The sequence below is a fragment of the Triturus cristatus genome, chromosome 7 (assembly GCF_964204655.1).
Source record: "Triturus cristatus chromosome 7, aTriCri1.1, whole genome shotgun sequence".
Lineage (NCBI taxonomy): Eukaryota > Metazoa > Chordata > Amphibia > Caudata > Salamandridae > Triturus > Triturus cristatus.
In genome coordinates this window covers 1,073,414,853-1,073,436,007 of record NC_140590.1, presented here as the reverse complement: position 1 = coordinate 1,073,436,007, position 21,155 = coordinate 1,073,414,853, and the positions used below count along the sequence as shown (strand labels likewise).

Sequence of the window (21,155 nt, the reverse complement as noted above, 5' to 3'; positions counted from 1 at the left end):
GTGATAAGGCCATGGGTTGCGGATAAAAGACTATGGATATGAGTAATCGGCCAATGGATGCATTCAAGAAGTCAATGGTAGAAATGAACACGAGCAAGGAAGTAAAGGACATAGACGAAAAGTGTGTGGAGACTATAATAGGGTCATGGACACCGGATAGAAGCTAATAGATATCAGTAATAGGGCAATGGATGGCTGGAAGATCTCAGTGGAGACTGACAAGAGGGCAACAGATTCTGGCAAAAGGGCAGTGGATACTGCTGAGGTGGAAATGGATGGCAGGGAGGAGATGGTGCAGAACCAGGAGCAGAGGTAGGAAGGATGTTGATGGAGTAGGACACGGGTGATGGGTAGGAGGATCAAAGCAGGTACAGAGGACCATGAAAGGATGCCAGAGCTGATGGCTCTTTACTGACCTGCCGGGGGCTGCAGCTTCTGCAGAATGCTGGACACGGAGGTGGTCTTCTCCCGAGCCGAGGTGCTCAGATACTCCTGGTCTAGAAGCTCGAGCAGGAGGTTCAGTTCTGGGATCAGCTGCTCCAGCACTGGAGAGAAGAGAAGATGGTGAACGTAAAGAGCGAGAAGTTGCTACTACAAGATGTAGAGACGGACTGCTTCCTTTCACCCCCTCACACTTGCACAATATGTGCAATCAAACAAATAGAAATAGAAGGAGCACTATCTTAATTAACTAATGAGTCAAACTCATTAGTTACATTCCTAAAGTCTTATTTCATTATGTATCCAACAATCCATAGAAACAGAAACTAATATATCAGGGAGAAAGAAGCCAAAATAATTAGGCAATATCTTGACTTGTATATCTGTAGACTTTTTTCTTTTATTAGTCGTTTCATATAGTAAACACACAAATACAACCAGCACGTTTTGTCCCACCATAGAGGGACTTCTTCAGGACAAAACGTAAGTCATTCAGAAATACGAAGATCCCAAACTAACTCGAAAGACATTAGTATTCGAAAAAGGCAATTCCTCAACAATTTGCCTCAAATAAGGACAATCCAAAAAGAAGAAGACTTCTTATATGTCTAGGGAGAAAGTCTGTCTCACAGATATCGATGTATGTCAAAGCTGTGTTTGCCAATATTAAGATATAAAGATCTTAGAAGTGGAATCACCTTGGACCTTCATACTTCGCGGTCTGTTCAGCAATATATACCACAACCGTTGTTCTTTTTGTATCAATATGTGCAATCATGTCTCCCAACGTTCCATACCCACAACACATACAACCACATCTCTCCAACATCTGCCGCCACATCGATGGAGAAACTGTGCAATCTGGGGGCGCACACGTGACTGTGGCATGCGCTCATGCCAACCATCTAAAACAAGGCTCTAGCCTTTATAAAGACACCCACCAAATCAAAAACCCGCAACAAAACAAATCATGTACTTGGGTAATAAAATTATAATAAACCCAATCAGCAAATCAAACAGACTCCCTCGTGATAAAATGCACAACAACTCACTACATCACTGAATTACAAGCCTCCCATACCCATAGTGTGTCCATGTGCATACAGGCATTCAAACCGTGTAGGTATACAGTAACACAACAATCGCTGCTATTCCCAGAGACAACTGAAGGCATGGGCACCGTGAGCAATTACCCAGGGTCTCATATTCAATGGGGCCCCCTGGGAAATTGATCTTTCTCTTCAACTAGCTTACTTCTGTCTATTTTCATATCTCAGCCTCTCCCCTCTACCTACCTTTACCTCCCACTGTCTTTCTCTTGGCCCAGTGGCATCTGAAAGATTTTTGGGAGCCAGAAAAAACATATTTAAACGTTTTTTGTGTGAGCTCCGTTCTTGAATGTTTGGCATCATACACTGTTCAATTAGCAGAAACATTATGAATAGGGGTCCCCAAAGTATGTCTTGCCCAGGGCCCCCAAAATGCTTACAAACAACACTGGCTATTCCATCATACTCTACCAAACACACAAAACAAGCACTCACACAAGTACACATAATATTTAATACCCGTTATTTGTAGTTCAACTATACGGAAAACCTGTGGTAGAATGTACAGACAAAAGCAAGCTAATTATATATGTCATTCTCTTACAATCCCTTAAATGCATACAAATGTTTACCTGTGCGCCTAACATAATGACACTCTAAACACATTTAGCCAGTCCAACAAGTACATTTAATGGAATCAGCAAATATGCTAACAACTTTAAACCTCTAAAAACACCAGGGATGTCTAGATGAGTAAGACCAATATGTGTGAGCCAGGTAAGTAGTGTCTGAGACAGAAGTGGCGTCAGAGAAAGTGGCTGGTGTAGTTACCCAGGGTGGTGTTGTCTTTACTAACACGCATTGGCAAAGGCAATTGGTCTCGCCTATGAAAGAGCTATTGGCTTTGGCACGGTGTCTTAGCCATGTTGTATACAATTTGGGAGAGGATGTAACCTTACGGCTAGAGCGGTCGACCTCGAAGCTGGGGAACCGGGTTCGAGTCTCGGCTACGACGCTCAATATCCTGTGATTCTGGGCAAATCCCTTAATCTCCCCGTGCCTAACAAAAATGAATGTGTCTTTCTGTAACGAAACTGGTGCTTGTGTAAAGAGCTCTGATACCCGATTCGGTTCTAGTTCGCGCTGTATAAAACTCTCTTTAAAAAAAAAATTGTGGCTGCTTTACAGCATGGCTAAAAGTTAATGCTGTGGCGTGGGGTAAGGTGGGGTGGGGTAGATTGGAGTGGAGCAGATTGGGGTAGAGTGGAAAATGGTAGAATGGGATAGTGTGGCGTGGGATAGATTGGCATAGGGTGGATTCGGGGTAGAGTGGGATAGAATGGAGAGGGGTGGATTGGGGTAGAGGGGTGGAGTGGCGTGGATTGTGATAGATTGGAGTGGGGTAGATAGTGGAGTAGAATGGGGTGGGGTAAATTGGAGTAGACAGGGAATGGGTAGATCAGGGTAAATTGGGGTAGAGTGGAATGGGCTACATTGGGGTAGAGTGGAAGGGGATATATTGGGGTAGATTGGAATGGAGTAGATTGGGGAAGAGTGGAGTGGTGTGGACTGGGATAGAGTGGATTGGGGTAAATTGGGTAGATTATAGTGGAATGGAGTGGGGTAGATTGATGTAGTTTGCAGTGTGGTGGCTTGGAGTACAGTAGTTTGGGGGAGAGTGGGGTGGGGTACATTGAATGGATTGGAGTGGGTAGATTGATGTGGGATAGATTGGGGGTAGAGTAGAGAGGGGTAGATTGGAGTGGGTAGATTGGTGTGGGATAGACTGGGGTAGAGTGGAGCAAGGTAAATTGGAGTGGAGTGGGTGAAGGGGAGTTGGATAGATTGGAGTGGAGTCGAGATTGGAGAGGGTGAGATAGATTTGGGGTAGTTTTGAGGAGTGTACTACATTCGAGTGGAGTGTGGCAGAGTGGAGTGGGTTAGATTGGAGTGGAGTGGGGTAGATTTGGTGGATTGAAGTGTGGTAGGTTTGAGTGGAGTGGGGTAGATTGTGGTAGATTGGAGTGGGGTGGACTGTGGTGGAGTGGGGTAAATTAGAATGGAGAGGGATACATTGAACTGGGGTAGATTGGAGTGTTGCAGAGTGGAGTGGGGTAGTTTGAAGTATACTGGGGGAGACTGGAGTGGAGTGGGTTGCATTGGGGAACATTGGAGTGGGGTGTATTTGGGTAGATTGAAGTGGATTGGAGTGGAGTGGGTGGACTGGGTAGATTGGAGCAGAGTGGGGTAGATTTGAGTGGAGTGTGGTAGGCTGAGGTGGAGTGGGCTAGAGTGGAATGGAGTAGATTGGAGTGGTGTGGGGTAGAGTGGAGTGAAACATATTGGAGTGGGGTAGATTGTAGTGGAGTGGGGTAGATTGTAGTGGAGGGGGTGGATTGGATTGGATAATAGTGAAGTGGATTGGGGTAGATTTGAGTGGAGTGGGGTAAATTGTGGTAGATTTAAGTGGGGGTATATTGAAGTGGGGCATATTGAAGTGGAGTGGGGTAGATTGGGGTGGAATGTGTGGAGTGAAGTGGGGTAGACTGCAGTAGAGTAGACTGAGGTAGACCGTAGTGAAGTGGCGTGGGGTAGATTGGGGTGGAGTGGGGTAGATCGAAGTAGGGTAAATGGTCTGGAGTGGAAGGGATAGAGTGGAGTGGTGTGTTGTGGAGTGAGTGGCATAGATTGGAGTGGCGTGGCGTAGAGTGTCTTAGATTGGAGGGGCATAGAGTGGAGTGGGATGTCATAGAGTGGAGTGTCGTAGAATGGAGTGGCATAGAGCGTAGTGTGGAGTGTGCATGGTGTGGTAGCATACTGCTATTAAAGACAACACATTTTCAATTGAAATGACCATTACATTTGCATTGAAGTACAGTTTTACTGCACACAAACGATAATGTTTGCAAATGACATCACCTAGTGTATTGATGTGTTTGGATCTTATTCAAATATTTGCTTCTACACACTTCAGAATTACAAATCAAATGTGCTTCATTTGTACAAACGATGATAAATTTTGAAACATCAGCACAGTTACTAAGCAGGATTGTCACATAAATTCTCACACTTGTGTAGTCAGAGGGAAAAAAAGTAAACACCAAGCTCCCCTGGAAGACAACTCGACATTTTACCTCTGTCTTTGAATGTACAGCAAATGTGAAAAAATAAGAACAAGATTTAAAGGCCTGTTTACAGAAAGAGAGTTTGTGGAAGAATACAGTAAATAAGGTTTGAGCAACGGGAGGGATGAACTCAAGCTGGACAGCCTAAAACAAACAGTGCCAGCAAATAGAAAGTCAGAAAATAGGAGTTACAAATCACAAAGCCAATGCTCAGCAATGGACGGAATACATTCCTAGGTCACCTTTCTGAATGTACTCAAGATGTCTTTAGCAAACCAGACAGCTGTGCTGTCTGATATGCTTCGACCAAGCAGGCTATCTGATCTAGAAGACTAGCGTTTGCACACAGAACTTATGTTTGCACTTAGGAATTTGTGTCTGTGCTTGGGTTGTGTTGCATGAGCTAAGTAATTAATGCCTGTAGTAATGGTCTGGTGGATAAGATAAGGGAGAGATGTATGCACTAAGTGAACGATTTTTACAATAATTGATGTGTATCTGTGATAATGAACTGGTTTATGAGTTAAAGGACTGGTGTTATAGACAAGGAACTGGTGCCTAAGCTAAGGTGCAGGTGCGTGCACTAATGGAATCGTGTCTGTGACATAGGACTGTTTTTTTGCGAGAAGGGACTTGTGTCTGCACTAGTGGGCTGGTGTCTGTTATGTGTGATTGGTGTCTTACATAATGGACTGGTGTCTGCACTAACGGACTTGTGTCTAGATAAGGGAGTGGTGTCTGTCACGAGTGACTGGTGTCTAATAAACGGGAATGCTGTTTGCGGTAAGGGATAGGTGACAGTAATCATGGACTGGTGTCTGCACTAACAGAATTGTGTCTCAGACAAGGATCTGGTGTCTGTGAGTTGGAAATGGTCTCTCTGATGAGAGATCTGGTGTCTGCTGCCAAGAGAGATGTGTGTGTATGAGGACAGGCTGATGTCTGGACCGGTATCTGTCAGAAGGGCAGGGCCGGATTGGTAACACAGGCACTCAGGCAATGCCCCAGGGGCCGATGTCCGAGTTCCAGCTGTGGGCTGCTTTTTGGAGCAGTCGGGGACCGATTTGGGCGGTGTCTCTGTTGTTTGAATACAGCCAGCAGCCCAGTGGGTGTCTGAGTGGCCTTTCTGGAGGCAGATGGGCGCTCATTTAGCAACAGGCAGAGGTATCGCTCCGTTTCTCTCGCTGGGCCGGCCCATTAATGTATGCATACTGAGCGGGGCAGGGGGCCTAAGCAAAGTGGTCTCAACATGTTTTCAGGTGTGTTTCACCAGTTTAAACTAATGCGTCCATATATTTTGCCCCTCCTTTTTTTATAAAATTACGCCGAAGCAGTGATTTGAGGAAAGGCATTATGCAAATGTGGGCCTCTCTTTTTTGCGTACCCGGGCCGATTTTTAATCCCAATCCAACCCTGCAGAAGGGAAAGGTGTCTGCACTACCGATTGATGTTATGTTATGTTATGTTATTAAAAATTTATAAAGCGCGCGTACGCCCAAGGGCTTCTTGGCGCTAGTAAGATAAAAAACATAACAAGAGGTGAGTCTGCCGGAAGAGTTATTTCGGATAAGCTTTTGTGAAGAGGTGAGTTTTAAAAGCCTTTCTAAAGGCAAGGAGGTCTTTACTCTGTCTGAGGGCTAGTGGTAAAGAGTTCCATAGGGTGGCTGCCAGGAAGTGGAAGCTGCTGCCGCCTTGTCGTTTTTTCTTGAAACGAGGAACTTCTAAAAGGTCTTTGTGGGCGGATCTTAGGTTCCGTGAGGGGACATATCTACCGATCAGCTGTCTGATAAATAGGGGTCCCTTGCCTTGCAGAGCCTTAAAGATAATGCACCCGGCTTTGAATTCGGCTCTTTGAGCCACAGGTAGCCAGTGCAAACTCTCCAGGCCTGGTTTGATAGGTTCCCATTTGGGTACTTTGCAGATCAGCCTAGCGGCCTGATTCTGCAGGTACTGCAGTCTTTTGAGTTGTCCTGCAGGTAGGCCTAGGTATAGGCTATTAGAAAAGTCAATGTGGGAGAGGACTAAGGCCATGACTACCTGGATTAAGGCGGAGGGAGTGAGGAAATGGGCGATTTTCCTGATTTTCCTTAGTTGGAAAAATCCAGAGGAGACCACGGTACCAATTTGGGATTTTAGCGAGAGGTCCCCGTTGATGGTTATCCCCAGGCTTTTTACAGTGGAAGATTTCTTAGGGGGAAGACCCATGTCCGACGGCCAGAAGTTAGGGCTCCAACTGATTTCGCTCTTGCCGGGCAGAATCAACTCAGTTTTCCCTGGGTTTAACTTGAGGTGATTTGAGGACATCCAGCTCTGGATTAGGGTCATGGTGGCTAGGAAGTCCTCCACCGCGTTAGGGGAATTGAGAACAAAGATAAGCTGTAAGTCATCTGCATAGTTATATACAGTGACTTTGTGCTTACTCAGGGCAAAGAGGAGGGGCCGCATGTACAGGTTGAACAACAAGGGGGATAGTGAGGAGCCCTGGGGCACCCCACAGAAAGACTTGACCTTGGCGGCAGAAAAGGAGCCTAAGCGAACCGATTGGGTGCGTTCGGAGATGAACGATTTTAACCAGGCTAGGGCAGAGTCTCTGAGACCCGCCTGTTCGACACGGTTGACCAGAATGGAATAGTCAACCGTGTCGAATGCCGCGGACAAGTCGAGAAGTACTAAGGCTTGATGAAGGTTGTTATCAGCGTTGGACCTCAAGGTGTTCTGGACTGCCAATATTACTGCCTCAGTGGAGTGACCAGGTCGGAAGCCTGCTTGGTTGGGTTGGAGATATTCTGTTTCCTCCACGAAGTTAGAGAGGCAGTTGGTGACGTGCGCCTCCAGCATTTTCGATAGAAAAGGTAGCAAAGATATGGGCCGATAGTTCGTAAGGTCGAGCGGGTCGATGCCAGGCTTCTTGGTGAGGGGAATCAGTAAGGCCTGTTTGAAGCTGCTAGGTACTGTCCCTGACGTGAGAGAGTCGTTGAGTAGGGATATCATGCTGTTGGGCATAGCTCGACCAATTTCTTTCATGATATGGGGGGGACAGACATCCATAGGGGATCCTGATTTGACTCTAGACAATAATGTCAAGAAAGTTTTCAAATCAATAAGGGGATAGGAATGTAAAGTTGAGGGATTGAAATAGATGTCATCCACTGGGGCGGATGATGGGAGTGTGGAGATGTTCTGCTTAATCGTTAAGATCTTATCACGGAAAAAGTCGTTCAGGGAGTTGCATAACGCTTGTGAGGGAACTACCGGGGGGGAAGTTCTATCGTCGTTGCAAAGGTCGTTCACAATCCTGAAAATTTCTTTTGACTTGTTGGTAGAGTTGAGGACTTTAGATGAATAGTAGGTTGTTTTATGGTTCTGTAGAGTTTTTTGGTATGTCTTCCTGGCTGAGCAGTATACGGCTTTGGCCAGTGGACAGTACTGGGAGCGCCAGGTTCTTTCCTTTTGCCTCACTTCTAATTTCAGTGTTTTTAGTTCGGGTGTAAACCATTTATGTGCATCCGGGCTCCTTGAGCAGCTGAGATGCGTGAGGGGAGCATAGATGTTAATCGCTTCAGTGAGCCATTCATTGAGCCGGCTATCGGCCTCATCCACATTGTTGCTGTCGAGGGGGGGGGAGTTACCCAAGAAGTTTAGAAAGGCTGGCATATCCATGGAGGACCATTTCCTGATGGTTTTACTGGATTGTAGTTTAAAGTGGGTTGTCTTATCTAGCTGGAAAGAGAAACTTATGCTGTGGTGATCGGACCAGCAACAGGGTTTTATGTCTAATACAGATAGGGGCAGGTTCAGAGACCAGATTTGGTCGAGGCTGTGGCCCTTCTGGTGGGTCTCGGTGTGGATGTGTTGTGTCAGGTTAAGATCACAGAAGAGTTCGCTCATCTCTGCAGCTTGGGGGTCCAACGATAGATTGTCGAACCAGAAATTTAGATCTCCAACCAGGAGTAGTTTAGGATGGTTAGTAACCAATGGTGCCAGTAGCTGAGCTAGAACAGAAGGGAATGTAGCCATGGTTTGGGGAGGGCGATATAATAGGACCAATATAAGTGAGCCATTGGGGGTGTCTATTTTGGCGACTATATTTTCAGTATTAGGTAAAGGCAGAGAGGGGAGCTGTCTGAGTTGGAACTTTTTGTTGACGATTATTGCTGCTCCTCCCCCAGTTTTTCCGCCTGGGCGGAGTGCTGATAGAATATAGTAGTCTGCAGGTAGGGCAGCTAAAATATCCGGTAGTGAGTCCGGAGTGAGCCAGGTCTCCGTCAGTAGCAGCATGTCAGGTTGTTTGTCCATGAGTAGCAGAAATATATCAGATTGGTGCTTAATCATGGAGCGGGTGTTAAGATAGATACACCTGAACGTGTAGGTGGAGCAGGGTGTGGTCGTGCGCATAGAGTACTCAGGAGCAGGGGCGTTCGTGAGGGAGGCAGAGTTGCCTATACCTAAGTGAGAAATGCGTTTAGCTGCGTGATAAGGGACAGGTGGACACGTCGTGGCGGTTGGGCGCCATACCTGTAGTTCAGCAGAAGTATAAGTGTAGTGGCTCGCAAGGTCCTTGGCCCCTGGTCCCGGACGCTCGCGGACGAGCGCAGACGAGCTTGCCTTATGCGCGCCTTCGGCGCGCATTCGTCGCGCCCGCTGCGCTCGTCCGCTGCGCTTCCTGTATAGGCACATGATTTATAGCTGGCAGGGGGGATGAGATGTGGGCGTGGCCTGACCGGGTGGGCGTGGCCTATGTCCTGGGCAATGGCAGCAGGGAAACCAAAACAAACCCTCGCCAATGGAAGCTTGTATCTCAGCTGTCAGAGGGCTCGTGAAAGCGCGAAGTGCTCGGTGCAGGTGAGTGCAAGTTTTTAAAAGACCAAAGAAATTCTGTCACTTTCTATTTAAAATATGCAAAATCGCTCTACTCCCGGCTCAAGCCTCAGGAGGTTCCGTTTTTTAAGATGCAGCGCTTGTAGTCAGCGCTCTCTATATAGCGCGGGAAGGTAGGGGTGGGCGTGGCCTGACCGGGTGGGCGTGGCCTATGTCCTGGGCAATGGCGGCAGGGAAACCAAAACAAACCCTCGCCAAAGGAAGCTTGTATCTCAGCTGTCAGAGGGCTCGTGAAAGCGCGAAGTGCTCGGTGCAGGTGAGTGCAAGTTTTTAAAAGACCAAAGAAATTCTGTCACTTTCTATTTAAAATATGCAATGTCTCAGATAAGGGACTGGTATCTGTCATGGGGAACTGGTGTCTGCAATAAGGGACTAGTTTCCAGAGAAGGGACTGGTGTCTGTGATCAGGGACTGGTGTCTGTGACCAGGAGATGGGCTCTGCGATGAAAGACTGGCGTCTGCGATGAGCGACTGGTACCCAGGCTTGGGTTGTGGGGTGGAGTCTGAGTCTGAGTTCGGGAGCGGGTGTCTCCGCTAGCGCTAGGATTGCAAAGAGCACGGAAGGCGGGGAGCGCGCCTCTCCCGCCAGCCCTCATATGGCCCGCACGTGCCATGGAGGGCACGTGACATGACCCGTGAGACTGCAGCTGCACAAGGTGTTACTTCCTCCCTGGGGCTGACACGCAGATGTTTCAAAGTCTTTGTAGCCAAAGTCCTAGTGTGAGCATGTGCGGTGACAACTGAGAGGGCTCGTCAGAGGAGCCGGCAGTCGCTGACCCCCCACCCCAATCTGTCACCAGGTGATGAGAAGGCGTGAATGCGTAAGCAGCAAGGGTAATGAGTGAGTTGAGTTAGTGTGAGTTCTGTATTGGAGCAAAGGTGAGAGATCTTCCGTCAAAATAATCAGGTGAGTAGAGGGGTGAGAGTGAAGGCGCACACTGACGTGTGGCCAGGGGCACTGGAATGAAGTGATTCTGCAGCCGCAGAGTTTTTCACATAATTATGGATTTGTTAAATGTTCTACATAATTCATCATCTTCTGCATAATTTACAGGTATTAACAAAAAGAAAAAAGATTCTGGCTCAAACGGATCAAAAATTACTAAAAATGCAGTGATCCGTGTTGATGTGCAGCGGAAGGCACTTCAGGCAATGCCCCGAAGGTTTAGTTTTCATCTTTCAGTTGCATATTGCTGTATTTAAGTGTTACACTAGTATTAATATGGGGAAACCTTTGTCCAAACAGTGTTAAGGTGTAAATATGACAAAATAGGCTGCATTGCTGCAATGCTCTGCATTATTCCGCATATTTTACATTTTCTTGCCGCATAATTTACATAATTCGGTCCTCCCTTCCTGCATAACTCGTGGCCCTACATATGATACAGAAAAGGCAACCAATGTCAGGCACAGCAACTGAACAAGGGTGCAATGGGTCCTATTGCAGGCAAGGAAAAAGGCCTCTCTGGCTCCTATTACAGCAACAGTGAGGGTTCAATGGGCCCCTGAGGCCTATGGGTCCATGGCCACTGCCCCTACCGCCAAGGTTGGATTGGGATTAAAAATCGTCCCGGGCAGGCTAAAAAAAAGTGGCTCACATTTGCATATTGCCTTTCCGCAAAACACTGCTTTGGCGAAATTTTATTTAAAAAAAAGGGGGGTGGGCGTGGTAAAAGAATGCACAGATTAATTTACACTGGTGAAACACCTGGAAACAAGTGAGGAAACTTTTGCTCAGGCCCCCTGCCCCAGCTCAATATGCATATATTAATGGGCTGGCCAAGCGAGAGAAAGGGAGTGACACCTCTGCTGTTGATAGGAGGGAGGTAATGGACACCTGTTTACCTCCAGAAAGGCCACTCAGACACCCACTGGGCCGCTGGCGGCATCGAACAACACAGAAACCGCCCAAATCGTCCCCAAGGCTGCTCAAACAAGCATTTACAATGCAATGGTCTCGGCATTGGTAAAGTTAGAGCTATTGGCATTGCTCATGACATTATTTTTGTTTATGTTTTTAAAACATTTAAAGAAACGGCATTGTCATGAGCAATGCCAATAGCTCTAACTTTAACAATGCCGAGACCGTTGCGTTGTAAATGCTTTTTTTTTTTTACTGTTTCTCTTTTTTGCTATTCGCAGGGTAAACGCCGAGTGAGCGTGGGTTTCGCGCTAAACTCGAAAGTTTATGTTATTTAGTCCTTCATGGAACATAATATAAGACATCCTTCGTAGGCGACGAAGAATTATGCCCGGGCGCTAATTGGCTTTGAGTTCTTTGATTGATGTTCTCCTTGACAGCTTCCCTACAATTTATTGTCAAATGATAGACATAAAAGAAAGACCAATCGAGCATTACAAGAACCGTGTTGATCAAGAACGCCGATACAATCTCTCTGCTGGCGAATTGCTACAGAGGTCAAAATAACAAAATCAACGTCACCAATCTGCGACACCCTATTTTCAGCTAGTGTTGCGTATATAAACTTATTACATACTGGGTATATAGACTGCTGAGATGCAAGAATCCGCCAGGCGAAGATGTTTTTAAAAGCATTAAACAATTGTTCGTTAAACTATTCATTGCGTTTTCATACTCTCAATTCAAAATGCATCGGTGTAAGATCAGCAACCATCCAACACCGGGATACGATTTCTTTTGGCGCTGTGTCAAGCAGCCTCTAACAAACACATCCGTAATTTATATACATCTGCCAAGTGACGCTCAATTCCCTGACTGACTATCCTTTCCTTCGAGTTAAAAATAAAAGACGAAGAATTTGAGAAGCACATTTTTTGATATCTCGTCTTACAAACCCCATCCGTTGCATGTTTACCCAAAGATTCTGACGGGCTAACACTTTAAATAGACACCGATTTTGCTTCAGGAAACATCCAGTTGGAGGTCGAATAAAAAGCTGTAAAAATATGCTTTTATGGAGTAACAATCTACCACCTCGACTGCTTTAGAAATTGAAACGCCATAGAGTGTTTTATTAATGATATGTTTTTTAAACCGGGTGATTGGTATTTTCTTGCAGGTGAAGCGAAGTAACACAGATCGGCAATGTGTCAGCAGTGGCTCTACGGGCTCCGCTAATCCCGACACCACCGCCTTTCTCCGAGGTCAGCCAGAAATGCCTCGGAGAAAGGCAGCGTCGGATTCGGATTCGGGGGCGTGTTTTCCTTTACTCTCCTCTTGCCATTGGCTGGAGGAGATAATTAGACTTCTTGAAAAAAACACGCCCCCGAATCCGAAAAGGACGGGGCCTGTTCAGAGTGACGGACCTCTTCTCCAATGGCTGGCCAGCATTCAATAGGCCAGCCAATGGAGAACAGGGGAGAAGAGGGGCGGGTTCAAGCCCCTCTTCTCCAAGTCATTAAATCTCGGATCGAGACTGCGCAAGTGCAGCCTTCGAGCCGAGACCTAAAAAGTAGCACACAGCTGGAATTCGAATACCGGCCCCTCGGGCATTGCCCAAGTGCCCGCATTACTAATCCGATGCTGCCTACCGCACATTTATACCAACATCCAAGACCAGGCATGCTGCTGTTTGGGTATCCAACTACATGGCTGTCGTCATGCTAATGGAAGATTGGGTGAGAGTGAATGAGTGTGAATGAATGAGTGAGTGAGTATGATTGATACTCCTGCTACCCCTGTATTTATCTCCACTCCCCATATTTTGGCTCTGAGCTCAGGATTGGGGGGAACTTGAATGAGAACAGGGAGACCCCGAAACATGGACAGGTGGCCAGAGCCGAAGAAGCAAGCATCCTTGGAGCGCAACCACAGGAGGGAAGGTACAGCGCGAGCCAATGAAGCAAGCATCCTTGGAGCGCAACCACAGGAGGGAAGGGACAGCGCGAGCCAATGAAGCAAGCATCCTTGGAGCGCAACTGCAGGGTGCAAGGGACGGCGCGAGCCAATGAACCGAGCATCCTTGGAGCGCAACTGCAGGGTGCAAGGGACGGCGCGAGCCAATGAAGAGAGCATCCTTGGAGCGCAACTGCAGGGTGCAAGGGACGGCGCAAGCCAATGAACCAAGCATCCTTGGAGCACAGCTGCAGGGTGCAAGAGACGGCGTGAGCCAATTAAGAGAGCATCCTTGGAGCACAACTGCAGTGTAGAAGGGACAGCGCGAGCCAATGAAGCAAGCATCCTTGGAGCGCAACTGCAGAGGTGCAAGGGACGGCGCGAGCTGATGAAGAGAGCATCCTTGGAGCACAACTGCAGGGTAGAAGGGACAGCGCGAGCCAATGAAGCAAGCATCCTTGGAGCGCAACTGCAGAGGTGCAAGGGACGGCGGGAGCCAATTAAGAGAGCATCCTTGGAGCACAACTACAGGGTAGAAGGGACAGCGCGAGCCAATGAAGAGAGCATCCTTGGAGCACAGCTGCAGGGTGCAAGGGACGGCGCGAGCCAATGAAGAGAGCATCCTTGGAGCGCTGCTGCAGGGTGCAAGGCAGGGCGCGAGCCAATGAAGAGAGTATCCTTGGAGCACAGCTGCAGGGTGCAAGGGACGGCGCGAGCCAATGAAGAAAGCATCCTTGGAGCACAACTGCAGGGTAGAAGGGACAGCGTGAGCCAATGAAGCGAGCATCCTTGGAGCACAGCTGCAGGGTGCAAGGGACGGCGCGAGCCAATGAAGCGAGCATCCTTGGAGCACAACTGCAGGGTAGAAGGGACAGCGCGAGCCAATGAAGCAAGCATCCTTGGAGCACAGCTGCAGGGTGCAAGGGACGGCGCGAGCCAATGAAGCGAGCATCCTTGGAGCGCAGCTGCAGGGTGCAAGGGACGGCGCGAGCCAATGAAGAGAGCATCCTTGGAGCACAGCTGCAGGGTAGAAGGGACAGCGCGAGCCAATGAAGGGAGCATCCTTGGAGCACAGCTGCAGGGTGCAAGGGACGGCGCGAGCCAATGAAGCGAGCATCCTTGGAGCACAGCTGCAGGGTGCAAGGGACGGCGCGAGCCAATGAAGCGAGCATCCTTGGAGCACAACTGCAGGGTAGAAGGGACAGCGCGAGCCAATGAAGCAAGCATCCTTGGAGCACAGCTGCAGGGTGCAAGGGATGGCACGAGCCAATGAAGAGAGCATCCTTGGAGCGCAGCTGCAGGGTGCAAGGGACGGCGCGAGCCAATGAAGAGAGCATCCTTGGAGCACAGCTGCAGGGTGCAAGGGACGGCGCGAGCCAATGAAGAGAGCATCCTTGGAGCACAGCTGCAGGGTGCAAGGGACGGCGTGAGCCAATGAAGTGAGCATCCTTGGAGCACAGCTGCAGGGTGCAAGGGACGGTGCAAGCCAATGAAGCGAGCATCCTTGGAGCACAGCTGCAGGGTGCAAGGGACGGCGCGAGCCAATGAAGCAAGCATCCTTGGAGCACAGCTGCAGGGTGGAAGGGACGGCGCGAGCCAATGAAGCGAGCATCCTTGGAGCACAGCTGCAGGGTGCAAGGGACGGCGCGAGCCAATGAAGCGAGCATTCTTGGAGCACAGCTGCAGGGTGCAAGGGACGGCGGGAGCCAATGAAGAGAGCATCCTTGGAGCACAGTTGCAGGGTGCAAGGGACGGCACGAGCCAATGAAGCGAGCATCCTTGGAGCACAGCTGCAGGGTGCAAGGGACGGCGCGAGCCAATGAAGAGAGCATCCTTGGAGCACAGCTGCAGGGTGCAAGGGACGGCGCGAGCCAATGAAGCGAGCATCCTTGGAGCACAGCTGCAGGGTGCAAGGGACGGCGCGAGCCAATGAAGCGAGCATCCTTGGAGCACACAGCTGCAGGGTGCAAGGGACGGCGCGAGCCAATGAAGAGAGCATCCTTGGAGCACAGCTGCAGGGTGCAAGGGACGGCGCGAGCCAATGAAGCGAGCATCCTTGGAGCACAGCTGCAGGGTGCAAGAGACGGCGCGAGCCAATGAAGCGAGCATCCTTGGAGCACAGCTGCAGGGTGCAAGGGACGGCGCGAGCTAATGAAGCGAACATCCTTGGAGCACAACTGCAGGGTAGAAGGGACAGCGCAAGCCAATGAAGCGAGCATCCTTGGATCACAGCTGCAGGGTGCAAGGGACGGCGCGAGCCAATGAAGAGAGCATCCTTGGAGCACAGCTGCAGGGTGCAAGGACCGGCGCGAGCCAATGAAGAGAGCATCCTTGGAGCACAGCTGCAGGGTGCAAGGGACGGCGTGAGCCAATGAAGCGAGCATCCTTGGAGCACAGCTGCAGGGTGCAAGGGACGGCGCGAGCCAATGAAGCGAGCATCCTTGGAGCACAGCTGCAGGGTGCAAGGGACGGCGCGAGCCAATGAAGCGAGCATCCTTGGGGCACAGCTGCAGGGTGCAAAGGACGGCGCGAGCCAATGAAGCGAGCATCCTTGGAGCACAGCTGCAGGGTGCAAGGGACGGCACGAGCCAATGAAGCGAGCATCCTTGGAGTGCAACTGCAGGGTGCAAGGGACGGCGCGAGCCAATGAACCAAGCATCCTTGGAGTGCAACTGCAGGGTGCACGGGACGGCGCGAGCCAATGAAGCAAGCATCCTTGGAGCACAACTGCAGGGTGCAAGGACCGGCGCGAGCCAATGAAGAACATCCTTGGAGCGCAGCTGCAGGGTGCAAGGGACGGCACGAGCCAATGAACCAAGCATCCTTGGAGCACAGCTGCAGGGTGCAAGGGACGGCGCGAGCCAATGAAGAGAGCATTCTTGGAGCACAACTGCGGGAGGGAACAGACAGCGAGAGAGAAGTACAAATAGCTGAGGGGATCTAAAAGCCAATGGAGCATCCCTGAACCCCAAGGAGTCTCCACACTGAGCATAGCAGCCATTCAGCCTCCTCGTGGCTGGCACCAGAGGATGAGGTTAAGAGAATCGCCTGACATAAACAGTGTACCCTAAACATTGTTTACCGAAAGATTGCTCCATTGGAGTGTATTGGAAATCTTCAAGCAATGGGACGATATTTTTGTAAACAATGTTCAGGACAAAATATTTATATCAGACAATATTTCTGTGAACAATATTCCTGTGTCAACCGATATTTCCTTATTCCACATTCTAACAGACAACTCCTCATGAGGACAGAAGATCTCACTGAAATTGTTAGTATTTTAACAGATTACCACAAGAAAATGAATCTTACCTGTACTATCCCGAGCTGCCGAATAAAAACACATATGAAATGGTTGAAATTGCATGAAATCTGTGACATGGATACATTTACATCAATTTTTTGACAAACACTGTCCCTACTCAATCGAATTGGCGCACCTCTGGTAGCTTCATGTCCATCACCTAACGGGCTCTGATCCCACCACGCGCCTCCATTACGTGCAAGCTGGCTTATTCATTCTCAGCATATTATCTGTCCCCCCAATGGCATACAATCCCCCCCCCCCCCGCTTCACCCTTTCTCATAGCTCTTCTCTTCTACTGTTTCTCAAATCTCACCTTTCTGGCCCAATAAACCTTCCCCACAGCCCTTTTTTGACAGGACTTCTCCTGTTGCCTATAACACCGCCTTAGTGTTTATTTTAGCTATAGGATTTAGTCCTATCCTCATTGTTGCACACGATGAGATGATATGTCTCTATAGTATTATGTTGTTATGAGGCTATTACGATATATTTCCGGACAAATGTCCTATGGCAGCTCCTCTTCCTTCTCTTTCCTATATGTCCAGACATATGTTGACAATAACAGCTATTTAGGTCTCGCCTGACCCAGCGCATGCGCTGGTCTGGCGAGACTTATTGAGAGGGCTCCAAAAAGTGCTACCAGGCCAGCCTAGAGCTACAGTGCATGTGCGCCGGCGCGCGCCGCTTTTACCGCGATTACTTTCACTTTCGCGGCCACACGTCCACTTTGATGTTTGATCGTGATCGCGATCACTTTCGCGGCGATTTGGCATAGCCAATAGGTCTCGCTTTTGGGACCTTATAAGTATTTAGATATGCAACTGTTGCATGGCTAAACACTCATAAGGTTCCAAAGGCGAGACCTATTGGCTATGCCAATGCTTGTTTTACTTGTCACCCTTGTACTATGTTGGGCCTCCGCTATGTACAATATGTTTAGATGCCTACTGTCTCCTTTATTCTCTAAAAACGTAATCAAATATTTGGAACAAAGATAAATTCTAACAAGTGCATACAGAACCTGAGCAGCAGCGATGCGCCCTGGGATGGGTGATACTCGTGTTCACTCTGTCTCTATGCACAGGATTGCCAAATATGCAGAAAGTGCTCTGTTTTGTAAAGCTCTGTCTAATCGAGCCTCAACACCGAGATTAGAGACCGCGATGTCAAGACTCTGCTCCAAGCACATTCCATCACTGGCCTCTCTGCTGATACTGCCAGCTGAGTGCAAAGGGTTGAAGGAGTGAAGAGTAGGAGTCCTTTCTTGCGACCCACCTCGCTATCTCTCTCTGCTGTTAATTCCACTCACAGCCCTTCTAAGGGAGTGTGTGTTTCATTCCGTTCGGTCCACGACCTCAAAATGTTGCTTTCAGCTGTTAGGGGCCGGGGCTTTCCGTGGAACTGATGACACCCTCCTCCGCATGCTAAGCCCCACCCCTCATCTTCAAAGGCGGCCATATCTGAAGCGCCGCAGGACGCCATGACGGGGGTCGAATGTTGAAAGCTGAGAGGGAGCGAGTCTGTTTGAAGGATGGGTCACTTGTGCTTAATGTTTCCACCATTAATGCTGCCAAGAGTAACCCTCCAACTGAGAGACGAGGCTGACCTCGGAGCCTCCGCCGAGGATTAGAGAGGCAGGCCGCGCGCCAAAACACTCTCGAAGCCAAATATACAGAGGCGACCGATATAAAAACACACACACTTTAGACTCTGAGCACCCAACTGCTGGGCACGTGACTGACTCTGCAAGAACCCAGCGCCTGGCGTGTGATGTGACTGACCTATCTGAAGCCTCACAAGCCATTCAGACACCAAGCTGCCAAGCAGCGGCTGGCATTGCAGCAGTCCTTCATTACAAAAGAAATTGCAGAAGCCATTTTTTTCAAATACAAAGAATGCCTAGTATGTATGTATATGGTATTTCTCTAGCGCAAACCTAGCCAAAAGGCAGCCACGCGCTGTACATGGCGCGCAACAGGAGAGGGAGCTGGGTTGAGGACGTTTAATGTACTGAGATATGGTGTCTTTCAAGAGGCGAGTCTTTTGTGCTCCTAAATTTGCAGCAGCTTTGGGGCCATCCTGGTAGATACAGGCATGTTTTCCAGAACCTGGGTGCAAAGATGAAACAAGCATTTGCAATTCCATCGGTCTCGCCTTTGGGACCTTATATGTATTTAGCTACGCAGCCCATTAGCCTGGTTGCTGAAACATCTAATGTTCTTTAACATGGAGGGAAAGTATCACCAAACCGCGTGACACGCCAGGTGTGGGAACACATGGAGTGAAATATTGCCTTTCAGAGGGAAATGGTATAGTCCAAACTCTGTTTTTAATATAAAAGTAGGGCCTTCGGTGGTCATATCACGCAAAATATAACATTTGAAAAAAATATTATTGTCTACGGGTGCTCGTAGAAGACAATTTCTATGGACTGGAATCTAGAGAATGCTAAAGTGATTCTGGTATTTTACTGACCTCTGCTGGTCATTTTCTATCAAGAAAGTTAAATAGAGGCAGATGCCAGAAAATTTTTAAAAAGAAAGTCCCTCAGCAGAAAGCAATTCTGGTATTTACTGACCTCTACTGGTCGTTTTCTATCAATACAGTTAAACAGAGGCAGTTGAACAGAAAAAAAGTTCCTAAGCGGAAGCAGACAAGTCCTAGGGCTGATCGCCAGAGCCCACAAAGTACATACACATATAAGTATATACTAAAGTATATATACTAAAGTATGTACAAGAGGTCTCGAATGCTTGACGTAAAAAGGCCTACTGCCTTGTCTTTTTCTTTTTTAGACTTCTTAACAGTCTGCTGGTGTCCTGGCTGTTTTGAAATTCACTAGAGATGGTGAACTTGTCTGCAGGATAAGCAGGAGTGCTGTAGAGGGTTCTAGCCCTGATTCCACCATATGCCTCATTCTTCCACAGCCCCCCAAGCACGGTCTCTTTATTTCACTCTTAATGGTTCTAGAAACCATTCCTACTTTTTCCCCTTTTCACTGTTTTCTTTCTTCTTGCTCCCTCCATCTCCTTTTTCTATCTTCATCACCCCTTTTATGGGTCAAAGATGGAAGATGAAAAATAAGTCTAGATCCCAAAAATGACTATCAGTGCCCAGCACCTGTAGCCACTGGCACAAATTGAGCACTGCCGATCTCAGGTAGTCTACTAGCAACTTTTCTAATCTTTTTACACTTTCCTTTATGACCTTTTGTAGACCTTTAGCCATTGGAGTAATAGCATGATCTAGTGGGAAATTGGAATTAATGGTGGAGTCATGGGTTAGGGCATGAAAGTAGTGCCTCGGTTTCCAGTCTTCAAAAGTTTGTGGAATTTAAGAGTCGAAGTAGACGCCCTTCCTTTTAACATGCAGACATAAGCAATGAGGAACTTGGTTCCAAAAAGTCCTTCCTCATGCTTGTACCGTTTGGTGAAATGGAGTTGGGTTGGGGTGATGGCTGTGCCTCAAAAGGAGTAATGCTCTGACTTTCTCTAACTCAATACTCACAAACGCACACGTTTGTGGCAATGGAAATTGTGATTAGAGCTAATCGGATATGAGGGAGACCTTGGTCTCTTGAGTCACTTGAGCACAAACCCCTGAGACTAGGGGTTTAACTCAAGCCACTCCAACCCCTACAGTGCAGGGGAGCCCCAAGCCCCAAGGGGGCCCCATTCATCTCTGAGATACAAGAGGTCAGAGGTACTCCCTCATTAAATTCTGCAGAGGGCCATCATTTTACATTACGCCATTTTGTCAGTATAAGTCAAGCCAGGAGCTTTAGAGTCCTACAGGATAACAAGATGGCGGCTGCCTCGTTGTCACTATCCAGGACCTTCTCAAGAGAAGTTAGGAGCACAACTCTTTATTTGCATACACCAGCCCTACACCCTTGCCTGTCTCTAGTGCAGATGCCATGTATGGCTACCAGACGACAGCAGTATGAACCTCATGCCACAGAGAGGCTATCAGTGTGCTTACTGATTGGTGGCCTCTGCTGAGTCAATATAATTCAGGATTGCGTGGAGTGAGAACTTGAGACATTTAAGGGTGTGCAAGCAATGGACGACTGGCGACTGTCAGGAAGGGGCGTTTGCAAGATAGACACTGTGCCCTGATGTAAATACAAGAGCTTGGAAATGAATGGGAAAGAGTGTGACATATTTGTGTGGGTAGGAACAGCAACACCATGGAACTGTTCGACGAACGTGTGTAACATAAGGACCCGAATGCGTTAAAGACATCTTGCTATCCTTGAGATGAAACACCTACAGACCATCTAATCTTTGTTGTGGTGTCAGTGCCCGGATATTTTACTCTACACTTTAAAAAAAGTTAAAACTCACTCTGTTGTGGGGATCTTTTTCAGATTTTCTGACAAAACCAGTTTGAAGCCCACCCAGCCCATTTGATCCCTCTTCCGGATTGTGAGCTTAACTTTGCAATGTGTTGTCGTGGACCAGTCTTCCTGAAAGTCATATTAACAACGCACTCCAAACACAGAATGCCAGTGTAGTCTGACCCCTCTCCAGACA

At 48.3% G+C, this 21,155-nt stretch overlaps 1 protein-coding gene across 4 annotated transcripts in view; it reads right to left on the bottom strand.

The window, feature by feature from the left end:
• AFAP1L1 (actin filament associated protein 1 like 1) overlaps positions 1-21,155 on the bottom strand; it is a 275,377-nt gene that overhangs the window by 126,302 nt on the left and 127,920 nt on the right. For all 4 annotated transcript variants that reach the window (XM_085618165.1, XM_085618164.1, XM_085618163.1 and 1 more), the window contains exon 2: positions 417-545. In XM_085618165.1, the coding sequence (XP_085474291.1) occupies positions 417-545 (129 nt within the window). The remainder of the gene's footprint in view (positions 1-416; positions 546-21,155) is intronic.